Here is a 27,016-nt window from a genome sequence, read left to right as displayed (position 1 = left end):
CCTTCTCAAGGCCAAATGTTAAATTATAAGGAAGAGGGGGCAGTTGCCTCTTGAATTCGCTACTCGCTCCATAACATGAGACAACTTGCCTTGCATCCCTAGTGTATTACCATAGAACATTTCCATACTGCTGCCTGCAGCCACCAATGTTATGGAGCAAAGGAAAGAACAATTCTGAGTATCATGTCAGGTAAGATGCCACTGTGAGGCAGAAGAGAATTCTGTGTGGGGCAGTCATTTGCAATGAAAACCCTGTATTACCACCAAGCTCTCCCAACATGTTATAGAATAACATATGCTCATATTGGACACAATCTCATATTTTGATCCAACCAAAACAAGTTTTTTTAAATTTAAAAAAAAACCTTGTTTCAGTGTAAGAGAATAGGATGTTGTCTTACAATGAATCAGAGCATCCTTCTATTTAGCACCTTCAGGCAAATTATTTTACAACTTGGAGATCCATGATATTCCTTGGTGGTCTTCCAACCAAGATTGGCTTTTGAAATCACCTAAGAATGGGTGTGTTCCAGCTGGTATGGTGGACATGCTAGGGTTGTTTATGCTGAACACATGGAAGAGGAGTGAGATCTTGACCACCTTGGCCTTCATATGTCCCTTTATCTTGCTCCTTTGCTTCCTTGCATAGAGGAGAAGGGGAGAATATAGCTGTTTGTCCACAGGCTTTGCACACACAGTTCCATATGGTTTTCTTAGGCAAGGAATACTCAGAGGTAGTTTTGCCAGGTCCTTCCTCTGAAAAATAGGGCCCAAACAGAGAGGCCAAAATAAAGCTGCTTTGGGTCACTTTGGAGGCATGCTGTTTAAATGATGCATGTGTCCTAAGAGGTTGGAAGTGATGCCAAAGCCACACTCTAGTCCTAAGAACTGCAGCGTACCTTTGGCACAGCTTCTGGTCTCTTAAGATGCGTGTGTCATTTAAACAACATACCTCCAAAGTGACCCGAAGCAGCTTTATTTTGGCCTGTCTGTTTGGGCCCTTAGTCTGCAGCACTTGGCATTCATTGGCAGTCTCCCATCCTTGGCTGACCTGGCTTAGCTTCCAAGATCAGATGGAATGTGGTCTCTTTAGGGTATTTAGTAGACCCATTCAATCAATTTGTGAATGAAGAGTGAACACGTTGGCATATCCAAATGATTGAGTTGATCTACTCTAGTCAAGACTAATAACAGGATTTAGGCACTTCTCTATCTAGATCCCCCACCACAGATTGACCAACAAGGTATGCAAAGCTATCTCTTTCTCGTAGCCAAGCCTATAGCAGGCTTGAAAGAGGCCTGCACAATTTTGTTCTTGCCGCGTGTCTTCAAGTAATTTTCAACTTATGGTGATTTTAAGGCAAACCCATCACAGGGTTTTAAATCTGTTGAGAGGGGGTTGCCTTTGCCTTCCACTGGGAGTAAGAAAGTGTGACTTTCCCAAAGTCATCCAGTGGGTTTCCATAACTGAGTAGGGATTAAAACTTTAGTCTCCAGAGTATTAATCCATTGCTCAAACCGCTGGCTCTCCTACACAATTTACTTCATCTGATTCCTGAAGAGGTACCACCATATGTTCAAACACCTTACCCAAGAACTGAACTTTTGAGACTGATCAGAAATTATGGTCAGGTTTAAGGCATGATAAATCAAATGTTTTACAACCAATCTATTGGGCACATAGGAACTGTTCTCTCCCGTAGAGGGGCAGTCACCACTGTCCTTATCCATGTTGTTACTCTCTCTTCCTTAGTTACTTTTATAACTACAGTCTAGCCCACCTTTCCAAGGATGTAGTAAACAAATTCCAAGTCTGGGCATAGTGAAGAAGAGGGAATGGTTATAACCAAACTTGGAGAGGGCATGCCACAGTTCATCTTTACTTATAAAATTGGCTACATTGATCTGTATGAGTGAGGACTGTGCTAACCATTGGTTCTTTCTCTGTTTATGGGTACACTTATGACTGTTAGTGTCCGCTCAACAAATGGTGGATGTGGGTGGGTATAACAGAAAGAAAGAAACAGAGAATGATTTAGATCAGACCCAGGTGTGTAACGTTGTCACCTACTTTGACAGGGAGCCAGTGTGGTATAGTGGATTGAGTGTTGGACTAGGATTAAGGAGACCAGGGTTCAAATCCCTGTGAAAACCTACTAGGTGACTTTGGACAAGTCACACTCTGTCAGCCTCAGAAGATGCTAATGGCAAACCCCCTCTGAAGAAACTTGCCAAGAAAACCCTGTGATAGGTTTGATAAGTCACCATAAATCAGAAATGACTTGAAGGTACACAACACACAACATATGACCGGGATTATGAACTGGACTAAATATGCAATAAAAAATCAATTAAAGTATTTATCATCTAAACAAATGAAGGAACGTGTGCCGAAGTGGCTCCATATCTTGGATATCATTTAATGTTGGACTAGTACTGGTGCCACACACTTGACCAAGAACAAATCTGATAAGACAGCCCTTGGGAATATTAGAAAACCCAACCAGAAAACTAGAATCCCTCCTCCAATTCCAATGTGCTATTGTTTTAATTAAAAATTATTTTTTAAAAAAAGAGAACAAGAAAAGGAGCGGGAGGATTTAAATGAGCTATGATTAAAATAATGAACCCTGGAGCCAAAGTGTTTTTCGATAAAAGATACATTTGGTGTTGGGAGAGATAAATTGCTTATGGAAGCTAAGTGAACGTATCTACAGCAAATATATTGCCCCATTCTGGCGCAGGGGTGGGGGACAACATAAAAGTTTCCCCTTGCATCATTAGCTTTCTCTATAATAAACGAGATGCTCCGTGTGATGTATCGTACGGCAAAGAAAACACAGCTGTTTTGCTTCGGCAGGGAAAAGTGCATAGGTGCGGCGCACCTGAGTCTCCGCACACTTAATAAGCCCTCTATAGTGATGCTGGCGATCTTGTAACAGCTACTGCTGAAAACCATTATCTATGGATAATTAACTGTGTCAGGACACCGAGGTCCTAACATGAGGCCTTCATAATTCCCCACTAAGGGAAAGACAGTATAACATTATTGTAATATATGACTAATTTTGAACAATAAGGGCCTTGCCGTTGTTGTCTTATTCTAGGAAATGCTACAAAACACCCCCAAGTTTTAAAGGAATACTTGCTTTGTTCCTACATTGGACTGCCTTCCCTTCTGTAGCTGCTTTATTTATTAGTTACTTGTTACAAGAATTTGCACTGTGTGCTTCCAATAGTTTCTAACAACAGCCTAGAATATATATGGTCTAACATGAAGAAGGAAAATGTACAATGCAAAATAATCCAATTTTAATGATTATGCCATACCACAATTGTTTTACTTTATATAAGTCAAATGTGCCCCCAAAATCTATCAACTTAATTGTTCCAATTCTCATCATTCCTTTGTAAGGCTCCAAGTGGAGCGTAAGATGAAAGAATAATAAGGTATAGCAACTTCCACCTTTACTATTCCAAAACATTATGAAGATATAGCGCATCTCAGTAAATTGATTATATGCCTGCCTGATTTCTTTTAATTTTGATAATGTTTCTTAATTTAATTATATATACCATGTACCAAATTCTTAACAACCCATCTGCTTACTTTTACCCCCATTCATGCCTCTCAGAGCTTGCTTTCGATTGCTACTAACATCCAAAAAGAAAGGAAAGGAAAGGAAAGGAAAGGAAAGGAAAAAGAGACCCCAGATCTATCAAACCAAGTGAAGGGAAAAAACCATTTGTACAATTTGCATACATTGCCTTGATTGTCTACTTTGCATAGATATTTCTAATTTTTTAATATATATTATCATTACATGAAGTTTTTAAAATTATTATACTAATTTAAATGTGTTTTCTTTGCAAAACCGCTGTTATACAGAGGTCAGGTTTTTAAGCACACACCAATTCCAACCATTATTTTCCACACCCCCTCCATCCAGGAAACAATAAATATCAATTCACATTGATAGATATTGACTTATTAATCCTCAAAACATCTTCTTGTTGGTTTTTGTCCCCCACAGAAGTTGGAGGAAGAAGAAAAAAGAAGAGGAAGAGGGAAGAAAACTAATAAAAGGGGGGAAATATATTTTAATTACTCAATTAAAAGAAGACTTTTCCGAGACAAAAGCTGGAGGACGCTTATTAAGAGGACTGCCTATCGTGTTGGGCTTTGCTTTACTTCATAATTAAAATCGCACCTGAGCAGAGCCATCTGTGAGTACGTATTGAGTTTCTTACACAGCATGAAACCCCCTTTTTTCCATTCTACACACAAATGGCAACATATTTCTGTACAAACTTCACAGGAAATTTTTAAAAAACAAACAATTTACACAAATCATGAACAACCTTTCCTTCTTTTTTTTTTTAAAGGAAGTGTGTTGCAAAAAATAATAATAAAGATTATCGCATTGAACTATAAATAATGGAGAGTTATATCTTGGAATTCAGCCTGTTTCCCCATGTTGCACAGATGGACTCTGTCAAAGGCCACTCTGCGCATGGTATTCCCCAAAGTGAGACTAGGAGAAATGTGCATCTCTGTTATTAAGTAAAGATCACCTACATGTAATAGCAGTAGTAGTAGTTTCAAAAATCACAACATACCTCGGTAACTTCAGATATAAAAGTGGCTATGATTATCATAACCGCCATCACTACTTGAACTGGACAAGCTTTCACCAGTATAGCTTTCAAACACATAGGAAAAGTAATATGTAAGATCTTCACAAGTGACAATATTAAAGGATAGCTTCCATGTCAATGGAGTAGTGCATTCGCCTGGAGCTTTACTGTGAATGTTCTATCCAAGCTGTTGAGCCCTAACCTTCAATTAGATCCAACAACTTTAGATTCACCACTCTGTCAACATGGAAGTGATCAGCTACCACTCCTCTCCAATCACTTGATGAGATCTTATATACATATTTGACATTGCTGTGGAGTATACTGTAGTGCTGCATCGAGATACATCCATCTGTACCAGGACCTCAGTACATAAAGCATGTTGTAAGCCACAGCAGTGGTAGGTCTGACCTATGTGTACTGCGGAGGACAGAGAGAACCCATGTTGGTGCTTATCCGCTTGTGAGAAGGAGGAAAAGATGAAAGTTATAAAATAAAAAAAGTGGGGGGATGAGCCAATAGTTTATTTTATTAAAAAGAATGAAAAGAAGCATTACAGGTTTTACAAATAAAATACATCCTAAACAATATAAAGAGTTCTTATCTACTTATATACAATACCTATGCCCCCTCCCCCCAAACAATATTACCTATATAACATACACATTTTCTGTTTTCCAGGATCTAAAATAAGTTTAAGTTCAGTACTTCCGTATGAGCCGTCTTTATGTTGTAAGCATTTTCTTTAATGTTAACAACTTCTTTTGGTTAAATGATTAAATGTCAACTCATACATTTTTATCTTATTAGAATTCCTAAAGCAATATATTGTCTCAGTTATCTTCTGCTCACTTTACTCTTTGTATAATCTGCAATGAGCCAACAGCTTCAAGAGTATCAGTTACCCAGAGCTGGGAAAAGGTACTTTTGGGACTACAGCTCCCAGTACTTCCCAGTAGCTATGGGCAGTGGTTATGATGGGTGACTGTAGGTCCTATTGTGGAGTTTCAGTCCCTAAAAATATTTTTCCCCCAATTTGTACATGTACCTTGGAAGGGCTCTATCCTTCAAGATGCTGCTGTCCATTTTGAATGCCTGGATGAGAAAATGGCGGCATTCTTTGGCAACGTTTTCCTTTGCTTCATCCTCTACATCTTTTGTCACATGTCCCTAAGTTTTACCCTTGACTTATCAAAACCCATAATTTTGGCCCCCAAACCTACCCTCAATGTATACATGAGGTTGAGTTATAGTCGAGCATATAGAGTATTTATGACCACAGCAAAATATACTAGAGGTGGGATGATCATAATGTATTTGTTACTGGACTAAGTCAGTTTAAGGCATACGAGTTTTCAAGATAAGTAATTCATTCTGCGTTTGTCAACTTGCACCTGAACTATTTTGTATATTTCACTCATTTTCCATTGAAATTACCAATTTTTGTTTTTCAAAAAGGAGAAGTTACATCAAATGTACAAAGTCCTCTATGCCTTCTTTTATTATTCATTTTGTTGGCACCTGCTGAAAGACAATAGTAACTTTCATGCAGGTACAGTTAAGGGCCAATGTTAATTTAAGATTAATGGTAGTGTTATTTTAAAAGGCCATATGTCACTTTTCTTGTAAAACCAATCCAAGGCAACCAATACTACAACAATGGATCAATTCAACAGGAACCTGAAATCCTATGCATACTTATCTGGGAGGAAATCCTATTGAATGGAGTAGGAATTAACTCTCTACAGACTTACACTGGATTGCGCAGCATATTGCAACTAAGGCTGAATCAAAGCCAAAATATTCTAAAACAACTGTTTCTTCATTGTCCTATTATTTAAGTGTCCTTTTCACATATGCCATGACTTCATCTAATACAATAGGTTCAATGATCAAAACTCAAAATAAATGCCACTTACACAACAATATAATTCAAAGATATAGCCGTGTTAGTCGGTAGAATCAAAGTAGACTGAAGTCTACAAAAGCTGATGCTGCCAATTTCTTTCTTGCAGTTAGTCTCAAAGCTGCTACAAGAGCTATCTACAACAATATAATGACATGGATCTACACTTGCATAGCAGGAGTTCATATTGGGGGGAATTACTGTAAAAACATATTTTTAGTTGCATGCATTAATTTAGCAATGGGAGATTTCTATATTTGATCTATTTGGCCATACTGTAAATGGAATATTCCACCCCAGTTCATTTATTTTTTCTGCTAACGGGAGAGGAGGTGGGAAGGGGAAGAAACAAACACCGAGAACGATCTCAGTTTTGCAATCCATAAATAAGATCCTATAAAAGAAAACCTAGACTATAGTGAAATCAATGGGAGTTCTCCCAGGGCCAGGGTTTCTCTCTATAAAGGCAATTTCCCAAATGTATTTTTGACCCGATACTGACCTTACCTTGAAAATGCAGTTTTCTTGCTGGATTGTTGATGCAACAGAATACAACAGGGCTTCAGCAATTGTTCCTTCTCTGGTCTATTATTTCCTTCCATTGCATTTGTTTTTCTCTCCTCCTCCTTTACCTCCACACTTGTATAGAAATTTAACTGAAAATATTTCATAGAGCACATATACCTGGCCTCCTCAATTAACTAGGAGTTTTTATTATTATTATTTTACAAGTTTAATTTATGTCTGAATAGTATTGTTGTTGGATAAATGAAGGAAAGGTCCTTGTTTGGGACCCAATCTGAATGAGGCATACAATGGGAAGACTCAATTATGGCACTACTTTTAACAAACCCAGAGAATAATGTTAATTTATGATGTCTTTTCATTAAGCATATTTTCAAGACCACAGATAAACAACCAGATGACCAGGTGGATAGTGGAACCATTGCCTTACACATTTGGCCAGCATAACTTAGAGCTAAGTGATTAAAAGCAAAAAATGAAAAATGAGATACATGCGCAAAGCAGTTTCAACCAGTGCTAATGTAGGACAAAGGAAGGAATCATGTTCTCCCTCTGCTCCAATGTTGCGCACTGCAGTTCTTAGTATTCCTCACCATTGGCTATGCTGGCTAGGGATGCTGGGATGTGCAGTCCAAAACATATTTGGAGATCTCCAGGTTTTTTTTTCAGTGGTATGGAGATGTATGTTTCAAATGTCACAGCACTTTATCATGCATTTGTTGAACTCACTTTAAATTGATCTAGTATCATTCTACTCTTGGGTAACTTGACATCATAACAGATCATGCATCCCTCTTTTTTTTGCAACATTAAAACGTTTCCTTTCCTTAAATAATGGTCACTTTGAACTTCCTGGTTAGACAAATGAAGGCACTAGAGGGAGAAAAATCTTATTGAGGTATGTGAAATGTTAAGTGCTGGAAATGGAAGCCACGATATATTTTTGACTCAGCATTACTTTGCTCTGATAAGCTACTTTGAAGGGACCTTTCTAGAAACAAAAAAGTAGAAAATAAACAAATCAAACTTTCATAGTGATTCTGTAACATTTTAATTAATCTCATATTACAAATCCAACTCTTTATTCAGATGCACAGTGTAGTAAGTTGCATACCAAACCTCTGCAGTCAGTTTTATATGTAGTTACCTAGAACTAGAATTGGGGGGATGCAAAAATTTTGCCGCCTCGCTCCTTGGGATAGGCAGGATAAAAGTAAATTACTATTATTATTATTATTATTATTATTATTATTATTATTATTATTAGAACCAAAAACAAAGATCTTTTCCACCAGGGAAGACTGGCTTGAATTTCTTCCAATACGCAGCCGAGGGAACTGAAAGCCTTCACTTGCTCCGGCTAATCCACAAGATAAACCAGTGGTAAATTTATTTAACGTCAAACGTTTACTGCAAACTACATTGCACTGAAATCTCACCTCATCAAACTGTGCACACAAAAAGAAAGGCAAACAGATGTGTGTGTCCTCCATGGCACCCCACTCCCCTCCAAACCGACACCTCCCTCCAATTAAACCAACAATGATTTTACAGACCAGTGACTTGCTCCAGTGTGTGAGTACACATCTGTGTTTGTGTTTATGGGGCTAATCATTCGTGTCTTCAAGTACCCCCCCCCCCCTTTTCCTCCATTGCCAATTGTCTCCCCGCCTCTGCACAACCGCTGCCATCACACAGCACCAAGTTAATTTCCTTCTCTCCTGCACTTTGCAGATGATGCCTCTAACCATTATGACAACGCTGAAGAGGAGCGGGGGGAAAGGTCTCCGTACCTGCCTACCTAAAACAAGTTTCTGTAAAGTAATGAATAGAGACAGCTTGGGGACTCTCCACCTGCACCGGGCTGCCTTTTACCGCTTGAAAAGCAAAACCACAAGGGATTGGCAGAAGGTAGTTGTCTGACAGGGCCAGGACAGGTTTCCTCCTCAGTGACAGCCCAGGCCTTGCCTCTTAAACCTGACCCGCCATAATTCCTTCACAATGCAACAGCAAGGCAGCTGACAGTAGCAGCTGCATCTCCTAAGCGAGATGGATGGAATTTTCATAACTAGTTCCCCAAGTTGCATTTTACCTTCAAGATAATTTATGAGCCGCTCCGAAGCCTTGAAGAGACAATATGCTTGCCATAAAATTAACTGTAACAGTCTTGTAGGTTATAATTAACACTGGGAGGGTAGCACCAACTGGGTGAAACACATGGCATAATTGATAGCGAAACTGGAAATGGAAGGGGGGGGGGTGGATGGAGAGGAAGGGAGATAACAATATCATTACCTGCCCATGATGCTCAAGCAAAACAAACCAGCACTTTCTCGGGGGTTAACTGCAAGCCCCTTCCATCCGACATGCACATTTCCGAGGGGGAACAGATGTGGGTTCCAGGAAGGAGATATGTGCATTTCCGAGAAAGAAGCCAATGTATCAAATATGGCAGCATGGAAACATCTGGCATCAAGGACACCACTGATGAATGGCGAAACCTCACTAAATCTCTCACTGTCTCTACAAATGGTGTCCTTTTTATGGGAAAGGGGAGCGATTCTCCTTAAAGGATTATTTTCCCACTGATATGGAGTGTCATCTATCATGAACCATACCTCAGAGTAGCAGACTAGGAGCTAGCTGAAGAAGGACCAGCCAGGTGGGTTTGACAGCAGCACAAGCAGAAGACCCACCCCAGATGGGGTTTCTAAAGGCATCCATCCCTTAAGCCTATATATTCTGATGAACCAGTCTTGTCCACATCAATGGACCCAAATAAAGATTTAGACGGTGCCTTGTATTGAGCCAGACCCTTGGTTCCACCAACCTGTATTGCCAGCTCTGGCTATAACAGTTCTCCTGGCAGGACTCTCTTCTAGACCCAGCTGTGCAGCAACTTATGATTCTTTCTTGGTAATCCCCTATCTGCCAGGCTTGACAATAGTTAGATTCCAAAATCAGATGAGTTTGGGCAGTATGGTGGCACACATCCCAGAGCTTGGAGTCCAACTCCCAGAATCTCATAGCAAACATACTAGTTAGGATACTTCGGGGCGGGGGGGGGGGGGGGACAGTAGTCCAAAAGTGTAACTTTTTGAAGCTCTGGCATGTCCTTTTGCCTTCCTATCAAGGCCAGAAACTATTCTAGGGGAAACAGTCATCAATTGATGAATGATATGTCAACAGTTAGGTAAATTCAATTGATTTAGGATTTAGACCTATGACTTCAAGACCCCATTGTTTAGGCAAAGAGAGGAGCAACTCAAACCAAAGCCATGACACTTGGGCATGAATAAGCTTGTGTTTAAATGGCATACAAGACTGTCACCTGACCCATCTATAAATTAAGATGTGCAACTGTTCTATCCTCTCCATCTTTTCAACACTTGCCTTTAAGAAAATCATATTAATCAAAGGAAGCAAATGGAAATACTGAGGCTTCAGAAGTGATGATCAGAACCAGTTTTAAGAAAATGGCGTCTAAAAGACAATCTAACTAAATCTTCAGTCTCTCACCAAAGACCAGAAGATGAAGGCATTTATTTGTATCTTCCAAACTCCCTCCTTTCCCACATACCAATAAACTTTTTTTGTCCCTGGACAAGATATTGGAAAACAATTTGATAAATGATGGAACAGTGTCACCTACAGGCAAGATAAGCAGTTAATAAACCGCCTCCATCCTCAGCCGCTTCCCCCAAGCTGACAGCTGAATTTAGACTTTATCTATAATGGGGAAAATACATGGCAAAGGAAATGACTAAGATACACCGGGGACACCCCTAGTATAAAATAAAATTACTACTCTTCATGTGTGGTAAATTGTCTTCTTAAGATAAACACACTGTACAGCTAGCGATTAATCCATTATGGGGCGGACAAATTGCTAACCTTTCCTCTCCAGGGTATTTCTTCAAATCAACCTTGACCATGATGGTCAAAAATCATTCTGATTAAAGGACTAACACGGCAGCGAAAGACAAATTTGGGGGCGTTGAAAGTACACTTATCTCTCCTTAACATCTAGCAGAAAGCTTACATAACTCATATGCTTTGTGAAAATGTTCTCCATGACTCTACTAGTCCTGGAATCTTTATATATATATATATATATATATATATATATATATATATATACAGAGAGAGAGAGAGAGAGAGAGAGAGAGAGAGAGAGAGAGTGAGAGAGAGAGGCTAGACTTCTTCCAAATGGAAAAGCAAACTTTGAAATGATACAAAACCAACATCAAAACATCCAGCTACCTAATATTTAGCTGTTATATTCACTTGCATTATTAAAGAAGATATTCACAGAATGATTATTGCTTGGTGTGAGAATAGTTCTTGTTCCTTCCCTTCAGACTACCTGAAATTTCCAGGACTCTTCTGATGCATACACAGCTTTCAATGTACATTCTTAATTATCCTGAGATGCTGGAAGAGCCTCTAACAATAATGGGGAGGTCCCAATGGTGACCATGTCGGTAGGATTGTGAACCTGTTCAGCCATTAATCCAAACTGTAAGAGAGATATCCAAGTACTAGACTTATTTTTTTCAGATGGGATTCAGTATCTTGAATACCTTATTTAAAATTTAGCCTAAATTTCAGAGTGGACTTATCATCAGCTGCCACTGACAGGTCCATGGGGAACTACCTTGATGATACTTTAAAGAATGCATATTTCTCATTTGAGTCCCACTCATAGGGAAAAAGTGGGATATAAATGAAGTAACTGATTGATGTACATTGTGTTTCCTGTACCAACTTTACAGGCTTAACATTATGAAAGCCAGCATGGTGCAGTGGTTTGAGCTTTTGACCATGACTCTAGAGACCAGGGTGCAAATCACTGCTTGGCCATGGAAACCCACTGGGTGACTTTGGACAAGTCTCAGAGGAAAGCAAGCTCCCTCTGAACAAATCTTGCCAAGAAAACTCTGTGATAGGTTTGCCTTAGACTCACAGAATCATAGAGTTGGAAGAGATCACAAGGGCCAATCAATCCCCCTGAAATGCAGGAATTCATAATCAAAGCACCCCTGACAGACGGCCAGACATCCTCTGTTTAAAGAACTCCAAAGAAGGAGAATCCACCACACTCTGAGGTGGCAGCTATGAGCACATCTGTAAGTCAGAAATGACTTGAAGGCATGAAATCACCACCATAGTGTCCCTTATTACTTCCCTCTCAAGGACTACATGACTATTTTTGAGCAAAGTTGCACTAATTTGCAATGAGTTTGTGATCAGGTTTTATGGGAATGTCCGTTCTTCAGGTTTTGGACTAGAACTCTCAATTTGACCCATGGAATATAAATGGATTTGGGGAGTTGCAAACCAGTAACCTTGAGCCACATGTTCCCCACCCCTGTTTTAGGTCATCTTGAAAATAAGTGGGATGGTCTTCACCATGTCCCACCCCAAGACAAGAACAGATGTGAGAGGAGGGGACAATCAATGCCCATGTTGTCCAGGGGGATTGCATGAGTTGTCATTCCAAAAAGTAACTTTTCCAAACTTTTTGTCATTCCAAAAAGTAACTTTTTCAAACACACACAAACACACACACACACATATATATAATATGTGTGTGTGTGTATTCTCTATCTTTAGTTCCAACTGGATCTCCTCCTCCTCCTCCTCCTCCTCCTCCTCCTCCTTCTTCTATTTCTTCTGTACATCATTGCATAATTCCATTAAGAGTTTTTTGCCCACCTCTCACATTCCTAATTGTCTTCAAGAATGTGAAATGGGGGTGAGGGTTTTTTTTGGGGGGGGGGGGAATAAGGAATGCATTAAACATTTTAAATATTATTGCAGAATTCTTTCTTTAGTCCTCACCCCTGGCTTAGACATTTTCTCAATAAAGCTCCATCTGAAAAGTGAAAGCAAAAGAACTGGAGCAATATGAGGATGCTAGGTCTCATTAGTACCATTAAAGGAAAGTGGCATGTCTTTAAAAGGTCCCTTCACTGTAGCCATGGCTCTCCAGAAATTCCAGTGGGCTATAAAAATGCTCACCTTCCAATGTCACCTTCTGTCTCCTCCTCCACTCTCTCTCTCCCACAGTTCTCATCTGTTGCTATAAATAATTTTTCAGGGGTCATTGAGATCGCTGCTGTAAAAGTAGCATCTTAACAGAAAGAAGAACCATTACTCCTTACCAGCATATCCTGTCAACCTACTCTACACCAGAGATTTCTTGGTCTTTTCCTTTTTTTGTGTGTCACAACAAAGATGCCTCTCTCTCCTGTTTTACCTATGGGGAATAAGCCATATGTAACTTCAGAAACAGAACATTACTATAGGCCAAAATACACGGCTTTATTTTTTTACCAAAAAAATATTGTTATAGAAAAAGTAGAACAAGGAGGAGTAACATGTAGTCCTCCAAATGTTGTTGGACTGCAGTTCCTGTGATCTCTCACCACAGTCTGCAATGGCCACGGCTGATGGATGTTGAATATGTGCAACATCTGGAAGGCCAAAGGTTGCCATTGAACAGGGTTTGGCAACTCTGATGGAGTTTGGGACCATTTCCCTCATGCCTGCACTCATTGTGGGCCTCAGCAGTTTCTTTAGGCACATTGGAGGAGACATAATATCATATGAGCAACGATGGATTTTTTGTGGTTTTTCTGGGCTATGTGGCCATGTTCTAGAAGAGTTTATTCCTGACGTTTCACCAGCACCCGCAGCTTCAGTCCACTTAGAAGTTGTGTTTGTTATGACCAGTGCCAACAAACCAAAGGGAAACCCAGCCCTGAATGTCACCAAAATAATGGGAGCATTACTTGGGAACAAAAGGAGTCAATTCCATCTCAAGGACTACATGAGTATTTTTGAGCAAAGTTGCACTCATTTGCAATGAGGTTGTGATCACGTTTTATGGAGATATCAGGTTGTAAGGTACAATGGTTGTTCTGCTAAGGGACAGAAGAAAACAAAGACTGATGTCATGGAAATAAGGATCCTCAAACAATGGATTAGAAATAAATCTAGGATATTTCCTCATTCCCCAGACAGCCATTCCTTATTCCCAGTTGCAACACCAGTCCAGTCACTGAAAACAGACAGCAATAAACAAGCCACATGCTTTGCTTCTTGCTTCTTCTCCTATTGCCCTGTTGCTTCTGGCAGACACCATTGTTCTTAACAGGCCTGATGACAGCTGATACAAATACCACTTTGTGGTTCAGCCGTCAGATGATGGAACTAATGCTCTGTCTCCACAGATTATAAATTTGTCAGCCTTGTGGTGTACTAGGTTTCCACCATCCTACGTGGCTGGGAAACACAAGGCTTTCTACTCCTTGTGCTTTGGAGGTTCCCAGCAGTGGGGGGAAATGCCATCAAGATACTAGGAAACCAATCCCTCTCTAAATATCCTTAAATGACTGGAGCAGCCATTAGGAACAGGATGAATCCGCAGAAAGAAAAAATTGTAGGCTTTAGCATGCTTGGTAGCCAACACCAAAAATTTGGGAAATACAAGGTGCCTTCTGAGGAAAAAGAAGCCAATTATAAATAAAGAAGATCATACTAGTTGTGATGATTTTTTAGTTCATATGGATGTATCGTTGGATTACTGACTGCTTGTAGTTGGGAGGGAGTGGCATAACAGTTGGTTACTAGAGAAAAGATCGGCATCAAAAAGCCCCAGTGCCAAATCTGGACTTCCGAGAAACACTAGAGAAGTGAGCGGTAGCAGCAGTATCTATAACAGTGGTTCTCAACCTTCCTAATGCCGTGACCATTTAATACAGGTCCTCATGTTGTGGTGACCCCTATGTATAAAAGATGGATAGAGGAGTAGTGTCTCAGCTCCTAAGACCATCAGAAATATGTGTTTTCCAATGGTTTTAGGTGACCCCTGTGAAAGGGTCGTTCGACCCCCAAAGGGGTCGAGACCCACAGGTTCAGAACTGCTGATCTATAACAACAAGATTTCCATTAAAAAAAGAGATGACTGAAAGGAGATAGGATAGCAGTATTTCAGTATCTGGGGGAAAAAACCTGTTGCTGGTGCAGCATTTGGCTCAAACTTCATCCATATTTTCCTAAATTCATCATAAAGATAATTTAATTTCATCAATGTCATCATTCGTATGTCACTTAGATATTTAGAATGCTACTACACTAATTAAATCTATAAACCACTTCTGATTCTATTCAAGTTTATATAAAACGTAGCATTCAGTTGTATATTTTCTGTGTAGCACTTCACCTAGGAAAGAACCTCAGATTAATTCCTTCTCAAAATCAATAATTTGAATCAATTAACAGTACCCCCCCTCCAACATAACAGAAATAGCCAAAATGGAATAATTATTTGCTTTGCACCACAGTCTTTTATTACCTTTTTCTTGTGTCTACAGTACCAACCTAGACCACTTCTTCCAAGTCAGTGATGCTCACAAAATCCTTGTAATTGGATCCTTTCTTGTATACCACCATCAGATCTACAGTAGCAACTTTCCTTACTACATCCAGATTACAATGGCATTCCACATGATTGAGTTGCATGAAAGTACACTATGCACACATTTTTTCAGACATAATTTTAACAGCAATTCCTATTTCAATGAGCTTTTGGCCCCGAAACTGAAAGATGCTATGCCTGATGAGTGACCCTAAAGTTAAGATCAGATCCTGTTTGTTCTTGGAAGCTAAGCAGGGTCAGCCTTGGTTAGTACCGCTTTGATCACCTTGGAAAAGCGATATTAAAATAAAGTGTATTATTAGTAGTAGTAGTAGTAGTACTTGGACAGAAGACTGTCAATGAATAACAGGTGTTGCAGACAATATTTCAGAGGAATGAACTTCCCTAGGAAAACTCTAACAAATTCATGGGATTGCCATAAATCAATAGATGACTCTATGAAGAATGCACATACATACAGATTATGATCTATTAAATTAATTCCATGGAAATGTCAACTTAACCAATCAATAAATTCCGTAATGCTTTCTGTTCTATGTCTGTCTCAACCTCACAACTATGTAATTTGTGCTTATAAAAATGGAAACATCAAGAATAAAATGTGAATCAAAATATACTTGTTTTTAACAGTTTAATTTTGGAATCGCCACTTCCTCCATCTTTGACATGCATCAAATGGCTCTTGGCCTCCATGGCCAAAGCATATAGTAAAACTATTTTCAACAATTAAAAACAACAACAACAAAGGGACACAGCAATAAAGTAGCACTCCTGGAAATCATAGGACTTACCTCTCAGTAAACATGCACAGGAGCATAAATTCACATTTATATATTTATTTAATGCACAAGATACTCAACATTACTTTGTCATCTTCTCTTTTGTTTCCTTTGATATGTGACCACTTCTTCCACATTTACCATTAAATCTTAATCTATTCCAGCTCTCTTTATGGGTCGCTGATTCTATATGTACCATGGTTATTTTTAAAGGCTTCTCTTTGGTCAAAGGGGAAGAGAAAGAGAGAGAGAGAGCTGTCTTTAGCCAGATGGGCTGCTTCACACTTCATTTATCAAACCCAATAGACGAGGCCCAGCCTTCCAGTACTTGCTTATTGCAGTTCAACTTCCATACAATTTGGTAATAATTTTCATTATCAGACAGTGACCCTAAAAGCCAACAACCTCACAACTGATCCCTCCCTCCACCTTCTTTCTCTTCCTTTTTGCATGGCTAGTTTGCAATTCACAACCGCACTCTTTAGCTTTTGACTCTACAGTAGAATGTAAGATTCTTGCTTTTACTTTATTAAGAGAAAGATGACCCTTGGCAAGTGAAGGTTAAGAAGAGGTCAGATTGAAGGGCTCGGGAACCTCTTTAACAGCTAAAACAATCTGTCCATCAGACCCTATCTGGCAGGATAAACAAACGGCAGCCTTTGAGAAGCTTTGGGTTGATTTTGTTAACACTAGGAGTATATTCACATAGTCCTTACCTATTTATATCCCATCTCTTTTCATATAACTTTTGTCTCTCGGTTTACTGGGACAATAAGACACAATGGTGGCTTTAAGTGATCAATAAACACAGGCCAGTTTGAATACCTCCAGATCCCAAAAGGCAGATACCTCCAATATTCTTTCCTTCCATATCCCCAAAACCCTCCATTGTCGCTGTAGGAAAACTGGAAATGGACAAACACTGGATGAGGAAGAAACTTTTGGAACCAGATCCTGTAGGTAAGCTGCAAGACTGCAAAACTATAAGCTGCAAGACTACAAAAAACAAGGTGGTCATTTTACTTGTATAAATGTAAGACACACAAGATTCAAACCAATGACGAATCAAAGTAATAGAACATACTGCAATTTAGCAAATCAAGACCACATTGTGTTTCATCCTACAGGAGTTGAGAAACTAGCTTTGATCATATGAAGATGTCACATTCATTCAGGTCACTGACCAATCTAGCCCTGCTTACTAGCAGGGACTCAAAGGCAGAAGTTATTATCAGTCTTTCTATAGGAGATCTATTAACTAAAAATGCCAGGAACTGAACTGGGGACCTTTTGCATGTAAAGCATGTCTTCTACCACTGAGCAACAGACAGGGAGTTCCACAGAACTGAGACTGTTCCATCTTTGCTATGAAACTGTCAAAGAAAAATATCAGTCACACTATGCCTCCTTGTATGTATGTATTCAAATCATGCTTCTAGCTCTAAAAATAATCAATATATCTTTGCTCCAGCCTCTGGACACAAATGCCCCACCCCTCAAAAGTAGATTCTCTTGTTTTGTTTTCTTTTTAATTGACTAAATTTGCAATCGTTCCTCTTTATTTTTCATAACTCACTCTGGTTTTGCCAGCTGTGAAGGAGGCAAAGACTTTTTAACCCTAGTGTCTGGAAATCACCAGGCATTTCTCATGGAGCTTCCCATCCATAAAGGCTAGAAACTTTAATAATTAAGAAATTAATTACAACAGGCCAAGTCTCCCTTATCCAGAATACCAAAATCCAGAATAGTCCACATGGGTAGCTGAGATGGTGAAACCTTTGCTTTCTGATGGTTCAGCATACACATACTTTGTTTCATGCCCCAAATTATTTTAAAATATTGTGTATAAAATTATTTTCATGCTATGTGTATAAAGGTTTATACAGAATATAAATGAATTCTGTGTTTAGACTTGGGTCCCATTTCCAAGGTATCGCATCATGCCTATGCACTTTTTTTCAAACTCTGAAATCCACAACAGTTCTGGTCCCAAGCATTTCAGATAAGGGAGACTCAAACCAGAACTGTTATCATGTGCTGCTGCTATATTCTCTCTGCACTGCCACAAAATTAAGGAAGGTGTAGATACAAACTGAGCTGTTCATCCTGAGCTCATCATTCCAGAGCACATATAACATGCACCTAGAACACGCTTCACTGTAGTGCTGAACATGTCCTGATATTCTGAGAAGAAGGCATCATGTGTTGGGAGGACACTGTACTGCTTCAGTACAGACTACTGTGCTTGTGCAGATTCAAGCACACATCCTACTCACTCTCTAGTGTGAGGAAGTTGTGCTACCCTTAACTTTGCAATAGAGGACTCTAGCTCAGAACCATCAACAGTGTCACTACTGCTATCAGACCCAACACAATTTCTCAGCTGGGAAAAGTCCCTATGATTACAGTAGTGGTTCCTACTAGTGGCAATGCAAATCATCCAGATCCAAAGGTAGGGAAGCTTAGGCTCTTATGAGGTTCCATTCTAATCATCCGAAGTTCTCCAAATGGTCCCATATCCATGGCACCTTCATTTGGTAGTTGCCTAGCTTTTGTATAGACCCCCCCCCCCCCATTGTAAGATATGGAAATGTCTGCATTCTGAATATCTGCTTCACAGTACAGTTAAAAACTATAGGACCACTATGCCATATTTATGGGAAAAATATTTGAGAGTATTCGACAATTGTCAAAAACCACAGTTCTTGAATTTATGAGTGTTTATGAGTGTTGGGAAACTCTGGTGAGCAAAAACCTGGACTGATGGAAATTTTCTCAGTTCAAGACTTACTCTGCACAAAACTTGCACATTTGTTTTGTTTTTAATGTTTTGCATAGAAAAGAAAAAAATCTGTGCAGAATAAGCTCCCAAGCACTACTTTTATCTATGCAGAAAAGAGCATTTCCTCCCCTTCTGCACAGAAAACACTGTGTTCTGTGCCAAAAACTATGTGTGAATTTTGTGCAAAATAAGTCACAAAGTGCGAATGGGCTTTGAACTCTGCACACTTTGGAAGACTTTCTTGCAGGAGAAAGAAAGCTGCTGCAATTACTCACTGCTGACAGCAAAAATGAAATTAGTGAAGAATTATATCCCTAGTACATAGCCCCTAAATGCACAAAAAGTCCTGCAAAATCTATCCCAAGCCATGGCTGCTGCTTTCTCTCTCATCTACTTGACCGAAATTTCTCAAAGTTCCATTGTTCGTAATATATCTTTCTCTGAAGTACAGCGTTAAGGTAATTAGAGTCATCTGTATTTAACTTCCAGAGAAGGGGAGAAGGAGGGGAAAAATCTATTATCTAATCTAGCTGATCCCCTGATAGCTTGCTGAAAGTAAAATACTATAACCTATTGCCTGGCCTTTGACAAGCGCTAATTATTTCCTGTCGAAGCACATTTTTCTCATGTAATTCCAAAGTACACAATAGGCTGATCTCTAAAACACAGGCTGCTTTGCCAAAGCTGCGCCGGGTGTTTTATAACTTTCACCACTGTGTGTGCCACTCAGCAGCTACTACTATCTAAGGCTTCCTTCCAGACCTCATCCCTCTGAACCTTTGATGAGGTTTCTTTTTTAAAAACAAAAAAAAGGCGGTATATGGTAACAGTCTGTTTTTGCAGATCGCATGGATGGGACTCTTTAAGACAGGTCAACATGATGGGAAACATCAAATAAAGTCGGGGGGGCAGGAGGGGAGAGAGAAGGGCGATTGCAGTTATTTAATACTCTGGAGGCACTGTCTTTCTCAGGCTTTCAAGGCATGGTGCTCTTGAAATTCTCTTTCAGGTGTTTAGTTTTAATGAGGCCTGCATTTTGTCTGCTCCTATGTCCCCCTGCCACTCACCCCTCCTATTCCTTTCCCTTCCTCCCTCTGCTCCCATGCCTTCAAAGTACTTAAATTTTTTTTGTTTTACAGGCTAAATTATGTCTACTGGCTCCGGCTCCTAAGTAAATTGGTTGCTGTTAAAAGAAAAGACCAAAAAACAGTGTAACAAGATGCTTTCTTCCATTCTCCGTAGCTGTCCTCCTCCTTCTTGGTTATTTGTTCTGCTAAACGGATTCATTCCCAAAGTTATACAGTGGTACCTCGGGATACGAATTACCCAGGTTACGAAATTTTCAGGATACGAAAAAAATTAATTTAAAAAAACTGTTTCGGGTTAAGAAAGTTTTTTCGGGTTACGAAAAAACTTTTGGTGCTTTTCGGCGCGATTTCGCACCAAAAAGCGGCTTTTCCCCATTAGCGCCTATGGGGATTCGGCTTGCGAAAGCCTTTCGGGTTACGAAATTGACAGCGGAACGAATTAATTTCGTAACCCGAGGCACCACTGTACTTTCCTTCTCCTCTTCCTCCTCCATCATCTTTTTCTCCTTCTTCTTACTTAAAGAGGGACAGAGATGCATAGATTACAGCTAAATGGGAGCTGTTTGGAGGTATCTGCTGTCTGGCTGAAAGCCTTTGAAATCACAGGGTCTGAAAATCTAAAACTGGGCTGGGAAACTTTGGCTAACATGAGACCAATTTTTGGCCCACTGAACCATCTAGGGTGCTGCACAGACCACAAAAAATGTCCCCTCTCCCATCAGCAGCTCCTTCTGCATTTGAAAAGTGGCGGTTTGGCATTAAAACAGTCATTTTTCAAAAGGAAAAGGAGCTCTGCAAACCGTTACAATGGTGAATTACCACTGCTGGAGGCTTCCAGGAAAGACAATACAACCATTTTCACTGGGAATCAGTGGAGAGGTTGAAGTTGCCAAAGTAAGTAAATATCTAAAAGCCTTGGGGGATTGGGTAAAGGCCCCCCCCCCCGGTGGCATTTTGTCCCCAGCTGATATAAAACCAAGTTGTGGCCTAGATCATTTTGGGGGTATTATGTGTGACCCCTGCTTTACTACTTTTGGCTCACCTTCTCCTCCCAACAATCTTCTTCTCCTCCTGCCCTACCCACAGTATAAGCATTTCAGTGAACTCAAATAGAGGAGTGATAGATGTCTATAGTAACTACTGTTTAAAATACCTGTTTCCTTAATGGCAGCAACATGAAATAGAATGGCCTGTTGTGTGGGTTAACCATTGTTATTATAAGCACTTCACCTTGCAGCATGTGTATGGAGGGGGACTGTTTCTCAGTGGTATGGAAATCTGCACAGACCCATCATGCTGAGATGTTGTGTCACATTTGATAGCTGTGACGGCTTTTTGAAAGAACCAGGGACAATTGTGTATCAGGCGTCATGGCTGCCTGAAGGGCTAAATTGGACATGGCACACCTGGTGTATCTTGGCAGAAGCTGATGCCATGCCACAGCAGACTCACAGGAATCCACCCATTGAGCTAAGTGATGCTAGCTGTAAGACTCACGTTAATTTTACTGGCATCTGCTTTCATATATTCAGAGCTGGAACTGGGCCAGCTGAGCAGCTGATACTTACCACTGTTTATACAGAGGGCAAATCCCCCGAGATTCTTCAAAATAGTGGTAATGCAGATCTTACATGTTGTACAAATGGTAGTGATGGAAGATGAAGCCTAAGACAATGCTGTCTCCTTTGTAACCATAATAGTAAAGGGGGATAGCAGAAAGCAAGCTATGTTGCACATCCAAGGCTAAGGCATGCTCACAAACAGCAGCAAACACGGTGATATTACATGCAGACTTGCACAGGGGGGGAAAATGTCTGGAGCATTTAAAGTAAACACAGTTTTGATATAAACCAATGCCTTTGGCTCAGTATGTTTTTAGAGACACGAGGTTTACAAAATTCCACCATAATCACCATCCCCTCGAAAAAGAATGTAAGATATACATTCTTACGCACTATCGTCTATACATTCCTACTCACTACAGCCTATAAGCCTACACACTATAGCCTCCTGGCCAAATGCCATTGACTGCAGCAATTTATGACTATATTCCTTTTGCTTATGTACAAAACTGTGTCACTGGCACACCAGTGAATGCACAAATAAGTTTTTTGGTGCAGCCAGTAGTTTTGCAAATGCAAAGATAGAAAGAAACAACTGCCAAGCACTAGGCATTTCTTTTCATCCAAATTATTTTAGGGTATCAGGGAAAGTCAGAAACATTCAGATGATAGCATTTGCTGCCTTGTCTTCCATTCCAGGTAAAGGCGGGTATAAATAAAATAAATAAATAATAATTCAAATTTCTATGTATGGTGGTGAAAGCTGAACAGAGGAGAAAGCTGACAGGGGGAAAATTGACTCATTTAAGATATGGCGCTGTTGAGGAGTTCTCCAACTACCATGGACGTCTATAGAAAAAACGAATGAGTCCTACAGCAAATCAGAACTGCCCTCTCATTCAAAGCAAAGACTACTAAACTGAGGCTGTGGATGATAATGCTTAGAAAGTGGAAGCAACAGGAAAAGAGAGAGATCTCGCAGTAAAGGTGGATTGACTCAATCAAAGAAGCCACAACTTGGAGTTTGCACAACCAGAGTTGGGCAGTTGAAGACTTGGGCTCTTGGTAGAGTTTCATTCATTAGGTTGCCATAAATCAAAATCAGTGTGACAGCAAATAATAACAACAAAGGCTATAATTTGAATGACAATAATCCTGCAGTTTATTCACGCTCTTCCTCCTCCATCACCACTATATGACTAGTTATGGACTTGTAGTCAACTGACATAAAGGTATAAGACAAGTGGAGGCAGAAGTTCAGAATGCAACAGGAAGAATGCTCCACCATACCTTCCCCACAGTATCATTGCACAAAGAAAATGGAAGTCAAGAAGAAAGGCTCTAGACCAGCCTGTCCTACGTCAACAGGAATTCCCTGAACCAACAGAGAAGCTTTCCTTCTTGTGAACCAGAGTGAACCAGTGGCAATTTTGAAGTCACAACAAATCCCATACCCAAAGAAACTCCCAAAATGTGTTCTTCTAGAAGTCTGTTGTAAATGTAATGCTTCTTATTCCAAGATCAAGTCCCCTCTATAAAATACTTTGTGTTACAACAATGACACCTCACAACAATACACTGTTGCTGGGCAAATCCAAACTGCAATGTGAAGTGGACAACATCTGGAGAAGTCACGCCATTACCTGGCACCTATAAATCTGCAGAAACGTAACTGAAACTGTTTGCAACCATGTTTGATTCCTCCCCCCCCTTACTATACAGAATATGTTTGTATTTTAATCACAGTTTAGAAAGATTTGGGGGGGGGACTATGATTCTCAGAATCCTCCAATGAGCATGGCCACAAGGGTATTTTGGAAGACATCATCTAAACATTAATTTTTTCAAACTCTTTTAAGAATGGAAACCTTTTGGGTCTTCCGTTTCTATCAAATTCTCACCTTGTGAGCCATTCCTGGCGCAGCTCTTGACGTTCTACAAGGAGGGGCAAGAGGCAACCGATTTGTTCATTTCTTTGTTCCTCCATCTGCTCTTCTTTTCTGAATTCACGGAGCAGTAGGCTTGTCTTGTGGAGGGGGAGGGAGATAGAGGGGGGGGGGGGTAAAAGAGAAAACACCATAAACATAATAAAACAAAAATAGGAAACAAAGCATAAAATTAATTAAAAAGCCTCTAAGCAAATAGGGACAGTAAATCAATGGCCCTTTTTATTACAGTTCTACTGCTTGCCGATCAATACAGTAAATGATGGTCAAAAATGGGCACCATCTATTTGGTATTTAATCAAAGAACATGGATTGTAAGTAAAACCTTAAAGCTTCACTGCCCTAAGTAACATGACAGACTGGGCATTCCAGCTCTCAGTTTCACCATTCTTTTTTTTCCTATGTGGGTGGGTTATTATTAGAAATAACAGAAATTATGCATACAATTTGTTTATTTCCACATCCATCTTCTGCAAGGCATTGCACATCGTTTGTTTTTGTTGTTGCTGTTTCATTGGGAAGGGGAGGCTTTTTGTGAGTTGCTTCTGAGACGGGTTGGGCTTGCATGGAGATTATTTTGACATTTTGTACTCTTTCTGTCCCCCAGTGGTGTCCTCCCCCGGTGTAGCAGGGTTGATGGGAGGGTGGTATGGCCAAAAGTGTGGTGCTCGGTCTTCTCTTTCACCATTGTGAAGGACCAGGTTTGAACTCAGAAGTTAAGGTTCCTTACCCTTAGACTGGAAAATGCATTCCTCTTTAACATATGACTTCAAATTTTAAATGGTGATTATAATCCAACATAATCTGGAAGAACAGTAGCCTCAATAGATTTATTACTGACTTGGATAACAGTATTGGGGGCATACTTATCAAATTTGCAGATGACACCAAACTAGGATGCAAACTGCAGGAAAAGAGATTCCACCTCAACATTAGGAAAAACTTCCTGAGAGTAAGGGCTGTTCGACAGTGGAACACACTCCTTCCTCGGAGTATAGTGGAGTCTCCTTTCTTAGAGGTCTTTAAACAGAGGCTGGATGGCCATCTGTCGGGGATGCTTTGATTGAGAGTTCCTGCATGACTGGGGGTTGGACTGGATGGCCCTTGTGGTCTCTTCCAACTCTACGATCTTATGATTCCCACAGCTGGTTTAAACAACAACAAACTAAGACTCCTACTTTTATAGATAGCTGGGACATTCACTGCTGAAACTTTTAACAGAAATACCACCTAAGTTAATAAATATGAAGCATTAAAGGGTTTCTGGTGTTCGCCCCCATTTGAGTAACCTGAGTTAAAAATAAATGTTAGAAGATATGTTCTGACCATAAGAGGTTAAAGAAAAGATATGCTCAGCCCATATGAGGTTAAGAGTTCAAAACAAAAACCAATCAAAGATGTTATCAAGTGGGGAAGCCATTTCCTCAATCAACACTGATTTTTAAAAAAGAAAGGAAAAGAAAAGAAACAGTCAAAAATCTGTACACCACTGTCCTAAAAAGATGGAGGAGATCTTCTTTTGAATGCTGTGTGTCCTATCAAGTAAGGTCAACTCTGAGCCCTCCATTCATTTAATGAACTTTAATGACAGATAATTGTCTACAGAGGCCCTGTTTTGCTCAATGCTGAGTGATGTCTTCAAGCTTTCCAAACTGGATTCAACTTTGGTTCAGGGTCTCTCGCTTCCTGCTCAAGACAAGCTTGGGACACAAGGCTGGCAGAATAAACAAACAAGGCCTGCAAATCTTCCTTATCTTCTCTGTCTCTCAGCAGAGAATTTTTGGAGAGTGGTAATGTTTAGGATCTGTTGAAGTTATCTTTCTTCTGCCCCCCTGCGCTGGCAAGAGCACATCCTGAACAGGCCCAAGAAAGAGATAACAAGCCAGGGCTTGGAAGATACTGGGAAGACAGAGGTGGTTTTCTTGGGTTAATTATTGTCATCAATAACACAGTGCCTCCAAAAAGCTCCAGGCATTTGCAAAGACCATACCTCCACCCTTTCCCTTGGGGACACTTTTTCCACATATGCCCCATTGTACACAAATAGTTCCCATCCCCGGAACTAAACAGGGAAATGTTTTCAGAGTCCCATTTTATTTTGTCAACAAACAAGGGTTTTTGCCAGGAGATCTAATGTACTCATTAGTCTTTCCAAAGAGATTAGCAGGATAAACCTCTGAGCCTTTGCTAAGCTGTTCCCACTTCAAGGTAAGTAGTCTAACAGCTAATAATCTATAGCAAACAAAAGTGAGGTGGGAGAGACAGAACCTGTGCCGGCAAGCACCGAGGTCCTCATAATCCACCCCTAATTATCCAGGTTGTAACAGCAGCAGCAACCACAACAATAACATACATACACACAATAAATGCATACACACATGCATACACATACATGCATGTATTAGTTACACTAATGCCCTACATTTCCTCTGATGAGTTTGAGGCAGAAACCATGGCTCTCTTCTGCCACACTTTATCGTAATAATACTAGGCCAAGATGAAAGAAGGTGACTTTCCAAGATCATCCAATAAGATTCATGGCTCAGTAGGGACTAGATCTCAGATCTTTGATCCTTTCAGGTCCCATACTGGGAGAAAGTTGGTATGTAAATTAAATGAACAAATAAAGGAAATAAACAATAAATTGACCAGGGACCTCAATTTAGCTTGTATGCCTCATCCAGGCAAACTGTGGCCCCATTCCCACTTACAGATAAATCGGTGTGCGATCCGAATCGATGGATCAAATCAACTTCGGAGCGTGGTTTCCCCTACATTTGTCCCGATCGCATTTTCTGTCATCAAAATAACCCACTTGTGGTTTGCATTCACAAGGAATCAATTTAAAATTATTCAGTTCCAGCCGGCCGAAGGGCAAATTTGAATCGATTCCGATCCGCTTGTGGTTCACACTTGTACAGAATCGATTTATCGAAAAAGACACGAAAAAAATCAATGTCAAAAAGACGTGGGTTAAATGGGTCTAGTGCATGGCCCCCCTCTCAGAATCCCTTCAGCAATTCGGATTAAGTGGGAACCAGGGTCGTTTGAACCAGTTCACACCAAATCGTGATCTGGTTTAAAAGGGTAGTGGGAATGAAACTTGTGTGTTCCCCATCCCCACATCTACTTAGTGCATATTAAGGTGCTTTGTTGGTAACACCATCATTCAAATCCCTGGTATGTTTTCAGTTATCACCTAGCAATTGTGACACATTATTCTCAACCACTGGGCTATTTTTGTTTATTAGCACGCCATGCTTGATATCAAAGTTTCACTCAACAACTTGTGCAGGAGGGGTTTTATTTGGGGGGCTTGTAATGATTTCTTTTCTTTCTTTCTT

The 27,016-nt window shown here is 40.1% G+C and overlaps 1 protein-coding gene across 7 annotated transcripts in view; it reads right to left on the bottom strand.

Moving 5' to 3' along the window:
• FTO (FTO alpha-ketoglutarate dependent dioxygenase) overlaps positions 1–27,016 on the bottom strand; it is a 265,259-nt gene that overhangs the window by 117,985 nt on the left and 120,258 nt on the right. For all 7 annotated transcript variants that reach the window (XM_089540079.1, XM_089540077.1, XM_089540080.1 and 4 more), the window contains one exon: positions 23,628–23,752. In XM_089540079.1, the coding sequence (XP_089396205.1) occupies positions 23,628–23,752 (125 nt within the window). The remainder of the gene's footprint in view (positions 1–23,627; positions 23,753–27,016) is intronic.

This window comes from Sceloporus occidentalis, unplaced genomic scaffold (assembly GCF_023333645.1).
Source record: "Sceloporus occidentalis isolate IW3139 unplaced genomic scaffold, rSceOcc1.0.p SCAF_10, whole genome shotgun sequence".
NCBI lineage: Eukaryota > Metazoa > Chordata > Lepidosauria > Squamata > Phrynosomatidae > Sceloporus > Sceloporus occidentalis.
Note: the sequence above shows the minus strand (reverse complement) of the source record. Positions and strands in the feature narration are given on the sequence as shown.